This window comes from Crocodylus porosus, unplaced genomic scaffold (assembly GCF_001723895.1).
Source record: "Crocodylus porosus isolate Cpor-Errol unplaced genomic scaffold, CroPor_comp1, whole genome shotgun sequence".
In the NCBI taxonomy this organism is placed as follows: domain Eukaryota; kingdom Metazoa; phylum Chordata; order Crocodylia; family Crocodylidae; genus Crocodylus; species Crocodylus porosus.
Window position 1 is genome coordinate 103,948,640 of NW_017728931.1, and position 11,112 is coordinate 103,959,751.

At 63.9% G+C, this 11,112-nt stretch overlaps 1 protein-coding gene across 1 annotated transcript; it reads right to left on the reverse strand.

The window, feature by feature from the left end:
• Positions 1-571: 571 nt before the first annotated feature.
• On the reverse strand, positions 572-3,369 carry FEZF1 (FEZ family zinc finger 1). The gene is made up of 4 exons (XM_019544019.1): positions 2,572-3,369; positions 2,336-2,470; positions 1,948-2,080; positions 572-1,415 (listed from the first exon to the last, which is right to left on the reverse strand). The coding sequence occupies exons 1-4, from the start codon at positions 3,367-3,369 to the stop codon at positions 1,099-1,101; spliced, it is 1,383 nt and encodes a 460-aa protein (XP_019399564.1). The 3' UTR covers positions 572-1,098.
• Between the last annotated feature and the right edge of the window lie 7,743 nt (positions 3,370-11,112).

Sequence of the window (11,112 nt, forward strand, 5' to 3'; positions counted from 1 at the left end):
CCCACCCGCGCGGCACTGCGGGGCCACGCAGCTCTCGCAGTCCTCAGAGCCGGGCCCGGGCCCGCGCCTTTTTTGTTTGTTTTGCTTGTTGTTTTTGGTTTTGGGGTGGTTTTTTTTTTAATTCTTGGCGTTGCATTTGACAGCAGGAGGGAGATTTTCCAAGCAAGCAATTCCCCGCGCAGCGCGGCCAGCGGAGAGCGAGGAGCGTGCTCGGTTTTCAAGGCTGGTTGGCAGCTTCCCGCGAGCAGCTAATGGTATAACAAGCGGGCTTTGATAAAGCCGAACTAATTACCCCTCTTAATTAAAGTCTTTAGCAGTTGTTGCAGTGTTTTGGCAAGAAAGCTGGAGAGGTTTGCAGTTAGCAACCCCCGAGCCGAGGCTCACAGCGGAGCTGCTGCTGATTAACGCGCGGTGCATTTCAAGGACCTGGCACCCAACCACCGCGCTGGTCCGCGTCCATCTTCCCTCCGCGGCTGGCGACACCCCGGCACCCCCGCATGTCGGGAACCGCAGCTTTCTAAGAGGAGCAGCGCTCGGGGAGCCCAATGATTTCAGGAGCTGGCGCGCCCTCGATGAGTCAATCATCGTGTTCCGAGTATTTATTTTTTTTCCACCAGGTCAACGCATTCAATGTTTCACGTGCAAGACTCAACTCCGTACATAGTGAACCAGCTCTGTCCATAGAGATACGATATTCAAGAGGGGGAGGAACGGGGGAGGAAATCAAGAAGGGACAACCAGCAGGCATGTGAATCAACACAATGGAAATATATACACATCGAAATAATTAAAGTGGTGCAGCATTCCCGGCTCGAATAATACAGATCCCAATAAATACATCAGAAATTGGCTTGGCTTTTTTGCTTTTAAAACCATCTCCAAACCTGAGATGTCAAAGGGGAGGGGAGGGAAAGGAGGGTGGGGGGGAATCGAGTCTTCAAAAAAAAAAAATAGGAGGAGGGGAAAAACAAACCAAAACAAAACAAAGAGAAGGAAACGATCAGCCCCGTAAATGTGAGTGGCGATATAGAGCATAATACACAAAACCGCTTAACAGGTGCATGCAAAGAGGCGGCAGAGCTCCGGGCCGTGCTGCCCTCACGGCTGGGGCTGGTGGAGAGGCGGCTGCAGCAGGGGGCCCGGCGGCTGCAGGGCTGCGGGCGGCTGGTCGGGCCCCAGCTCGGCGGGGCCTCTGGGCAGTCCCAGGGCGCTGTCGTGCAGCTTGCGGACGTGCTTCTTGAGATCAAAGTTCCTGCAGAAGCCCTTGCCGCAGGTGGGGCACGTGAAGGGCTTCTTGTCGTTGTGGGTGTGCATGTGGAAGGTCAGGTTGTACACCTGGTGGAAAGCCTTGTTGCAGATATTGCACTTGAACTGCTTCTCCCCGCTGTGGGTCAGCTTGTGGTTCTTGTAATTGCCTGCGGACACACAAGGAGGGCAAAGGGACACGGGGCTGAAAACTGCACGCTGCGTGCCCTCCCCGATCCCCTCCCAGCCCGGGCACGGCGGCCAGGCGGCCTTGGGACAGCGCTCTTCTGCGCCCCGGATCAATGCACGCCCAGTCCCGCCCGTCACGGCACGACCTCAAGCCACCTCTCAACGAAAGAAAGCGGGTCTTTCCAAATAACCTCCGCGCCGGCGCCAGGATCGAAATGAACGATTAGGATCGGCCCGCGAGCCCCGCGCCGAGCGGCAGCGCGCCCGGGGAGGCTGGCAATGCGCTGAAACCTGCGGCTGGCGCTTGGGAAACAAACCCAGGCAGCAGCTGCCAGGGCAGCGGGCTCTGCTGTATTCCCGCCCCGCAAACGGCCGGTGGTGGGACCCAGTCATTTGATCTAGCCGTGCAGTCAGCCACGGAGGTGAAAAAGTGAAATCATAATAAATGATAATGGTCAGAGAAAAACAAAATATCCCCGCGCCGGTTTCGGCGGCCCAGAGCGTGCCCGGTACCTTTCTGATGAAAGCCCTTGCCGCAGAACTCGCAGACGAAAGGCTTGTAGCCGGCGTGTATTCGCGTGTGCGTGTTTAAAGTGGAGCTGCGGTTGAAGGCTTTGCCGCACTGGTTGCACTTGTGAGGTTTTTCCTACGGGGAAACAAGAGGCAGCGAGTGCGGGGCTTTGGGAGGACTCCTGTTCGTCGGGGGGCTAAACACCTCCCGCCCGAGGGCGTCTGCAACGCGCCCTGTCCTGCTACACGTGCAGCCGGCGGCTTCCCACAGCCCTACCCGGGGCCTTTAGGTTTTTCCTCTAAAAAAAAAAAAGCCCGAACCCCAATGCAATCCCCTCGCAGCCCCGCCCGAGTGCCCCAGCGACCGGCCGGCGGCCGGAGGGGTATTCACCTGCGTGTGTATGATCTTGTGGCGGCAGAGCGTGCTGGCCTGGCGGAAGCCCTTGCCGCAAACTTTGCAGACAAAGGGCCGGGCCCCCGTGTGCACCGGCATGTGGCGGGTTAAGTTGTAATGTGCGTTGAACACCTTGGGAGGGAAAGCAGAGAGAAGGGACGTTAAGCGCGGGCGGGCCGGGCCGGGCCGGGCCGGGGGGCAGCGGGGCCGGGTTGGGGCAGCGCGGTACTTGCCTTGCCGCACACCTCGCACGTGAAGACTTTGGGCTTGCTGCTGGGCGAGCTGCGCCCGAACTCCGAGCCCTTGAAGGCGATCTTTTCCGAGAGGATCTGGGCGCTTTCCTTCATGTAGTGCTGCAGCTGCGCCTGCGAGAGGTCCTTGAAGGCGACCCCCGCGGGGTACTTGTCCGCGCCCGGCAGCACCAGCTTGTTGCGCTCGGCCAGGTACGCCTTGGGCGGCGGCTGCAGGGGCGAGCTGAGGAAGTAGGAGGCCACGGGGTGGATGTTGACGCCGGAGGAGGGGTGGCACGGCCCGTCGCCGCGGTTGAAGTAGCAGAGGGCGCCCATTGCGTGGAAGGAGGAGTGGTTGACCACGCGGGGCCGGACCAGCTTGTACTGCTGCAGGGGCAGCGCCTCGCGGGAGAAGTCGCCCTTCAGGCTCAGGGCGCAGTTCAAGAGCTCGCCGCAGCTGAAGGAGGCCGGGGAAGAGGAGTCCAAGTGCGCCTTCCTCGGCTCCGGCCCGCCGCCCGCCGCCTTGGCCAGCGGGTCGTAGGCCAGCGGCACGAAGGGGATCATGCAGGGGATGGAGGAGTTGAGGTGCAGCGCGTGCTTGGGGTCCCCCTTGGGCCCGGAGCCCTGGAGGAAGTGGGGCACGGGGACGGCCTTGGGCTCCGGGGTCCTGGCCATGATGCGCTCGATGGAGAAGGCGAGCGGCTTGGAAGTGCTGATCATGTTGCTCCGGGCGGACAGGCTGTCTCTGGCTGGAGCAGGCGCTAGGAGTTTGGTCGCCGTGTGCTGGCCACTATTGTCCATGGCTGGATCGCATTTGCTCGCCGGGCTGCGCCGCTTTGGTAGACGCCTCTTCCCCCCCCCTCCCCCTTCTCCTGTCACTGATCTGCGAGGAGGGAGAGCAGCATCCTCGCCGCCGCCGTCACCAGAGCCGCCGCCGGCGGAACCAGCCTCCCCGGCCCGGGGGCCTCGTGCCAGCCCATCGCGGCTTGCTCCGGCGCTCCAGTGACTCGGGGACAATCGCTACTTATTTCTGTCAATAGGACGTGTTGTGTCAATAGCGCAGCCGCGGCCCCGCCAATCGTTAACTTCCGAGCGCAGAAGGTAAACTAGATAATTGCTCAGTTCGCTTCCAGCAGGCACCGGGAAAGTTTTCTCCCCCCGCTCCCCGCCGGCGCCCGGCGGCTACTTCTCATTGGCTCCCGCCCCGGGAGGAGGCGCCTCCGGCCCGCCCCCTCCCTCAGCCGGCGCGGGGCGCGGGGCGCGGCCGGGCTGCGGGGCCACGCGGCGCCGCGATCAATGCACTTGTTTGGCTCTAAGTGACATCATCTGAAATCGTTGCGCGGAGCTGGGGCCGGCTCCGGGCCAGCGGCCGCGGGAGAGCCGCTGGGGGGAAGGGGGTTGTTTCCGCGCCACTTCACAGCCGCGGCCTGTGCTGCCTGCCGCTGCCCCGCGCCCCGGACACGCCGTCCCGGCCCGGCAGCTCGGCCCAGGGGAGCCGGGAGAGCCCCAGGCACGGGCTGCAGTGCGGCAGTCTGCCCGCGGGCTCCGTGTCCCTGCCGGGCGTGACATTAGAGCTGTACCTGTGCAAGGTGCGCACGTACCGTGCTGTGCCGAGGGAAACGCCCGCCCGCACGATCGTCTCACTACATACATCTACATCGATATATCTATCAAATGCTTCGCTATAACGACATACGCATCTATCAAGTGCTTCACTATAACGACCTACGCATTTATTGATATATATGAGTATGCATGTGTGTGTACATATACACACAAACACACATTACATACACAGACACACATAGTACACACACACACGCATTATATATATATATACACCTACATATATACACGCACATATACACACATTACATACACATACACGCATTATATACACATACACAAATATACACAGACGCATATATACACACAAACACACATTACATACACAGACACACATAGTACACGCACATTATACACACATATATACACGGATTATATATATATGTACACACCTACGCACAAATACATATATATAACATTACATTATACACACACACACATATATAATATATACATGTATATACACGAAGACGTATATACGCACGCGCACACAGCTGCCCATACACACCTGGCAGACTTTAGGCGCGCATATGCACACAGGTGCGCGTACAACAGGAGCGCGCGCGCCTCCAGCCCCCGAGGCAGCCCGCGGACAAGACGGCGCCGAGCGGCAGAGGCGGCCCCTGCCCCGGGTGTGTGCCGGGCGAGGGGCGCGGGCCCTGCCCCACATCCGCCCCTCCAGACAGCCCGAGACGCGCGGGCCGTGCGGGGCGCGGAGCCAGGCGTGTGCCCGGCGGGCAGCGCTGCGTGAGGCGGGGCTGCCCGGGGCCCGGCCGCGGCTCGGGGAGGCCCAGGGCGCACGTGGGGACTCCGGGCCGGGCCAGCGGGGAAGGAAGGAGCTCCCTGTCCTGCCGAGCCAGGTCCAGCCGCGCGCCCCGGGCCCTATGGGCTGGGGGGTGTCCTCGCCCTCGGCGTTGCCCCGAGCACAGCTCTCCGGCCCGGCCGTGGGTTGGCGTCGCCCCGCCGGCCCCGCTCCCGGCCCGGCCCCACCTGGGCGCACACAAAGGCTAGGCCGGTGGCTGCCCCAGCTGGAGCAGAGCCCGCGGCAGATGGGTCGCGGCTAAGTCGTTAATTGCCGCCTTGGAGGGGCCGATCAGGTTCCCGGCGCCGGGCCCTCCTCTTACCTGCTGCTTCCTGCCCCCGGAGCCTGACGGAGACGCTGCGATCCAGGCCCGTGCCTGATCCGCGCTGAGGGACAGTGCGTCCAGACGTGCGGAGCCCGGCCCACCTTCACCGGGGCTCTGCCGGGGCCGGAGCATGTGACTGCGTCCGAGGGGCCGCGCGGCTCTGCCCCAGCCCTTCCCCAGCCGGCTCCGCACCGGCCGCCCGGCTCTCCGGGCCCGCGGATCCGAGCCTGCTGTAGGGGCGCGGGGCCGGGCGGGGTGAGTCCGGCGGCTGGCGGCGAAGGCGGCGCCGGCTGCCGTCCCCCCGGGCTGGCGCAACACGTGTTCGCCTTTCGGCTCCCGGCCCTTCCTTGGCCGGGCTCCCCAGAGCCACCCCCACCCCCGCAGGGCCCGAGTGCCTTTGGCTGTCGTCCGCCCTGGGAAAGCGGCTGCTCTCCTCGGCCAGCCGTCGGCCCCGCTCCTTCGCCCCTGGCCGCAGCTGTCGCCCGAGCACCGGCCGACTCCTCTGGAGCTGGGGCTACAGCCAAAGGCGATTAGAGGGAGGCACTGCGCAGCCGAGCCCTTAATCTTTCATTTCTTCCTATTTAATCCCAGCCATCGTTCCGCCGCCGAGGCTTTTTAAAGTAGAAAACGAATCGGAAAGGATAATAACGGGGCTAACCTGGTGCGGCGGGCGCGGAGCGTCTCCTGCAGCTGCCTGCGACGCCCTGACCCGGCTGCGTCTCCCAGCCGGCTCCTTCCTCTGCTGCCCGCCAGCTGCGGCGGGAGAAGGCGCCGGGGCTGTAGGAGGCTTTGCCCGGGATTGTTTTTGCCGGTGGCTTCCAGGGAGGGAGCGAGACGGTGAGAAGAAAACACTTGTGGCCCCGGCAGCCAGGCCCCTGCGCTGGGGCTTCGTTTGCAGCAATCTCTCCTGCTCCTCGTGCTCTGATCCACGCGCTCCCGCGGCGAAGCCGGAGCCCGAGCCCGAGCCCGAGCCGGAGCGGGGGCTGCTGTTCCCTTCCCCCGCGGTCCTGCCGCACTGCTCTTCCGCGGCGTGAACCGGGCACAGGCGGGGGCTAAGCCACCGCGCCTCGGCGTGTCTCACATCGCAATTAGCCCCTGGCTCCTGGGGTGGCCGCCCTGTGTCACAGCCAAGGGCTCGGGTTCGTTTTGTTCTTGGTGGGATTTTTTAAGTGACACGACAGGCGGTTTCTAGAGGGATCCAGCGAGGAGAAACGCATCTCGGCGCCAGAGCAGAGCGGCTGCTGTGGGGCCGGAGAAGCGCTCTGCCCGGCGCGGTCCGCGACCCCGTCCAGGGTCCCGCACGGCGCAGTCCTATGGACAAGAGCGGCTCCAGCTTGCGGGAGATCCGCGGGTCCCACCTGCGGAATGCGGGTGCCGGGGAAAAACCTGCTTGTTTTGTATTTTTCGTTGTATTTATTTATTATTTTAAAAGGCAGGAGAGTGAGGCTCGCCTTCAGGCCGGCGTTTTCTCTCTCTGCCGGTACTAAGGACAGGGGTAACGACGCCGCGGCTTTCGTTTTAAATTAAACCTTTTTTTGTTTTGGTTTTGGTTTTTTTAAAGGGACTCGATGGGAGAAAAATAGCCGCAGCCAGCCCACGTCCCAGACAGCAGCCCCGGCTGCGGCTCGGCACGGAGCACCAACCCGGGGCATTTTTCCACGTGCAAACCCTTTAATCACGTCTCACTCCAATTAGAAGTGAGCGCGCAGAGCAGCGCTCCCCGCTCGCCCTAATGCATGCATGCGATTTGTCTCCCCGCAGCAGCTCGAGACATGAACTCTAGCAATCACGGCTAATCTAATCAGTCCGCCTATGAGGGGACCCAGTGGTGTCATCAACTCCAAAGGGCCCTTGGAAAAAGTGGCTGGGAGGGGCCAGCAGCAGCTGGGACTATGAATGACACTTTCCTACTTGTTCCTTTCCCAGTTCAGCACATGCTTAGCCGTATTCCTGTGAAGTGAACGTGTTACACCGCCGGGCTCGGGCAAGCGCCCTGCATCGGCTCGGCGATCATTGACTTCTCTTTTCTTCTAGGCTCCGCGCGCCAGGAGCCGGGCGGCGCCGGGCGCCCTGACCCGTCCGCGGGGCACCTGCAGATCTCCGTGCGCTGCCGGGCGCCGCTTTCCCCTTCCGGTTAGAGACCCGGGACGAGATGCAGTCCCGGGGCAGCCCCCCCCCGCAGGGCCCGTGCGTGTGTCCCGGCTGTCTCTGAGCAGCACCGTCACCTCTGCAGCGCCGAGAAAAAAAAGGAAGAGCCAGGCCCTCCACCGGAGCCGGAGCCGGAGCCGGAGCCGGAGCCTGGGAGCGAGAGGAGGGGGCGATCCCCCCAGTCCGGTCGCGGGGCAGCTCAGCACGGCTCGCTTCCACTTCCCCCAGTACAAACGAAACACGGGACAAATCCGGGCTGTGAAGTGAGCCTGGCGGGCAGGCTCCGGGCACCTGCACGGCACTGCGGCGAGCCCAGCCCCGCTCGGTGCCAAGGACACTGAAGGAGTTTCCATCCACCGATAGAAACCAGTTCCTACTTTCTTTTCCTGTGAGAAAGTGCTGTCCCTGCTAATGCCGTTTGCTCGCTAAAGTTTTTTTTTTTTTTTTTTTTTTGTTGCCTAAAAGCCAGTTTAATAAATGTATTACAGACACAAGGTGGCTAAAGCGAACGGCTCTTTTCCTTGTCTCCCTAACACACCTGCACTACGTCCGCGGTCGCCACGACGACCCTGGGTGGGTTTGGGGGGTGCGGGCCAGGTTGCTGGAGACGGAGCCGGGCAGCGTGTGATGAGCTCGGACGGGGCCAGGGCTTAGCAGGAGCAGTGCGAGCCCGCGGCCCCGCGTTAGGAGGTCCCGCCGGCTTTTGCGGGCTTTGCTGTAGTTTGCAGGGCGTGGGGAGGGGCCGCTACGTGCTCTGCGCCGCAATCAGAGAGAAGGAGCCCTGCGAGGGTGGGCCAAGGGGGCTCTGACCTCTCCCTTTTCTTTTGTAGAAATAATTCTCGGATTTTCAACGTGAGTGTAAGTGAGGAGTTAAAGCATCAGTTTTACTGGCAAGGAGCCGAGGGAGGGCAAATCCCAGAAGGGATTCATCATCTGTATGAGAAGCAACGTATGTGCACACATGGAAATCGCTAAATATCAGTACAGGGAGGGGGCTTTTGACGTCATTCCCCGGTAACAACCAGCAGATGTGACGTTGCAGCCCCTTCAGCCTCGGAAGAGCAGTCCTCGTTCAGATCCGTCCCTGGGTCAGTCCCGCTTAGAGGGTGAGGCTCAGAGGTTAAAAGACATGCCACAGGGCGGGGCCGTGGCAACACGAGGGCTGGGTAGAGCCTAACTCCGCGTCCTGTGCCCTGAACCCCTCTCATTCCCATCCCTTTATGTCAGTGGGCTCTGGACGAGACCGAAGCCTGATCCGCGCGTGTGAGACGCTCTGCTGTGCATCTTATATCGATCAAATACGCTGCTGAGGAAGCAAAAGCGCTCTCCCAAGCCCCGGAAGGGAGGCTGAGTGTTTGTGGCCTGCCAGCAGCTGTGTGGAGCTGAACTTCGCCTCCCCATTGACACTGGCTCTAGAGCCCCGGTTGAGCTCCCGCAGGCAAGGGCAGCTCAAGTCGTGGCGGCCCCCCAAAGCCGCCGAGGAAAGGAGCAGAAGAGCTCGGTCCGCTCAAGGCTGCTCCGCTCCCCTGCCCAGACCTTCACGCGTCCCCCTGCTCTTCCCCTCGGTGTCCCCAGCCTGGACCTGGCTCCTAAGGGTTCATTCAGACTGCCAGGACTCGTCCCGGGACTCCACCAAGATCGCTGCTGCCGGATTCAAGCGCGGGGACTGCGGCTCCTCTGCCTCCCCCTTGGACAGCGCTGCGGGGGCGCTGGGCGGGGGCACTCAGATGGGTTTCCCTCCCCACTCCCGGCCCCGTGGGCCCACACGCACGTGCCCAGAGGCCCTTCCCACGGTCCCGTGCCCGTGGCTTCCAGGGCGGAGAGGACCTCGCCCGTGCCAGGGCCGTGGCAGTGCAGCGGGCAGCCTGCCCCCGCCCGGGTCCTAGCCCCAGCGCCTGCCGGAGCCTCGCGCGGGGCGGGCTCTTCTCTTTCACATCCAGCCACGCGCCTGGGACGCTCGGAGGTGGCTCTAGCTTGCGCAGCTCCCTCCCGCCGCTCGCAGCCCCCGCCGGAGCCAGTCCTGGCACACCTGCCCGCTCGGGCGGGAGCAGCATGCAGCGGTGCCAACCTCTGTGCCGCCGGGCCCGGGGCGGGCCGCCCGCGTCTCGGGGTGCTGCGGCGCCGGATCCCGCCTCCCTCGAGGTCAGGGACGTTTGGCGCTAGACTTTTCCGGCGGCCTGAGCACGCCAGCCATTTGCCACCGTGCGGCCGGGCCCAGGTCGGCAGTTATGCCCAGCCGGCTGCTAGGGAAATATCTGAATTAGTTTCGGGGCGGGCGGAAGCCACTCGCTCGGGAACGCAAGTGCTCAACGACCAGCGGGGGCGGCATGCTGGTCACGCCGCCGCCCTCCAGGACCAGCCGTCTATCCTCCCTTGTCCTTTGGGCGCTGACTTCGTCTCTGCCGCAGGCGGGGGCTCCTTCCCGGCCCGGGCACAGACCCGCCCCCGCTGCTGGCCTTTGTGTTTCACAGCGCCCCGCGGACACTTCACCGCACCTGATCCGTGGGGCCCAGTGTCGGCACTGCCGAGGCGTCCGGGGCGGCGGGCAGGGCAGGGCCGCCCGGGGCGGAGCGGCCGGTCTCACGGCTCCTCCAGGCTTGCCTAGTCTGACCTCCCCCGAGAGAAAAGCCACCGCGTCGCCTCGGGGATTGTTGCGCCAGCGACCAGGACCCAGCCCCGGCGTAACCTCTCGCGATTGCCTCTTTGAGTATCAGCAGGGGTGACCGCCCCCTCGGCTGTAAAGCCTGGGGGAGCGGGCCGCCGGCCGTGGGGGACACTGCCACGGGATAGCGGGCAACAGGGACTCACGCTGGGACCCAGGGAAGGTGGGCAACAGGGCCTCACGGGACGGTGGGCAGCCGGCCGTGGTGCCCCGAGGGGGTGGGGAGCGAGCGCTGGGGCTGACCCAAGGGAAAGCCTTAGCCCCAGCGGGCTCTGGCTCTGAGCCTGGGGCTGCGATCACCCGAGGCGCCCCGCACCCCCCAGCCCTGCTCTCGCTCCGCGTGGCTCGTGTGCTGCCGCCCCGCAGGCGGGGGAGAGCAGCTCCGGCCGGCGGCCCCAGCCGGGGCGGGCACAGCACAGGGGAGCAGGGCCCCGCGCCTTCCCCGCCGCTCCGCTGCCCCCTGCAGCCGGCGCCTGCCCCGCCCCGCCGGGGCCCCGGGGCAGCAGGTAGCCGCGCACACACCTTGAGGCTCGGGGCGCGGGATGGAGATTATTGGATTAGTGACCCGCAACATTAATTGCCCTTGAACTCCCCCGGCCCTTCCCCCAGCACAGGTCTGAAAGCAAACCCAGACCCCGGCATTGCTCATTCCGCACGAGGTGTCTCAGCTCCTCCCCGCCCGGGCCGGCACGAAAGGGGCAGCGCGGACTTCCCACCACCGACGCGCTGCGAAGAGGAGCTTTGCCCGCCCCCGGGGTCAGGCCCTTCCAGCCTCCAGATCAGTGGGGCCCCCCTTCCCTTCGCTTCCCGGGGAGACCCCTGGCCGCGGGGCGGCGCAGCGCCGGGCACACGGGCCAGGTGCACACAGCTTCCCAGGACCTCTTCAGCCGCCCCTCGGCGAGGAGCCCATCCCGGCCTCTAACCTCTCGCTGCCCTTCTCTGGCCCTCTGAAGGGCCGGGACCCAGAACTGCCCCCTGGTC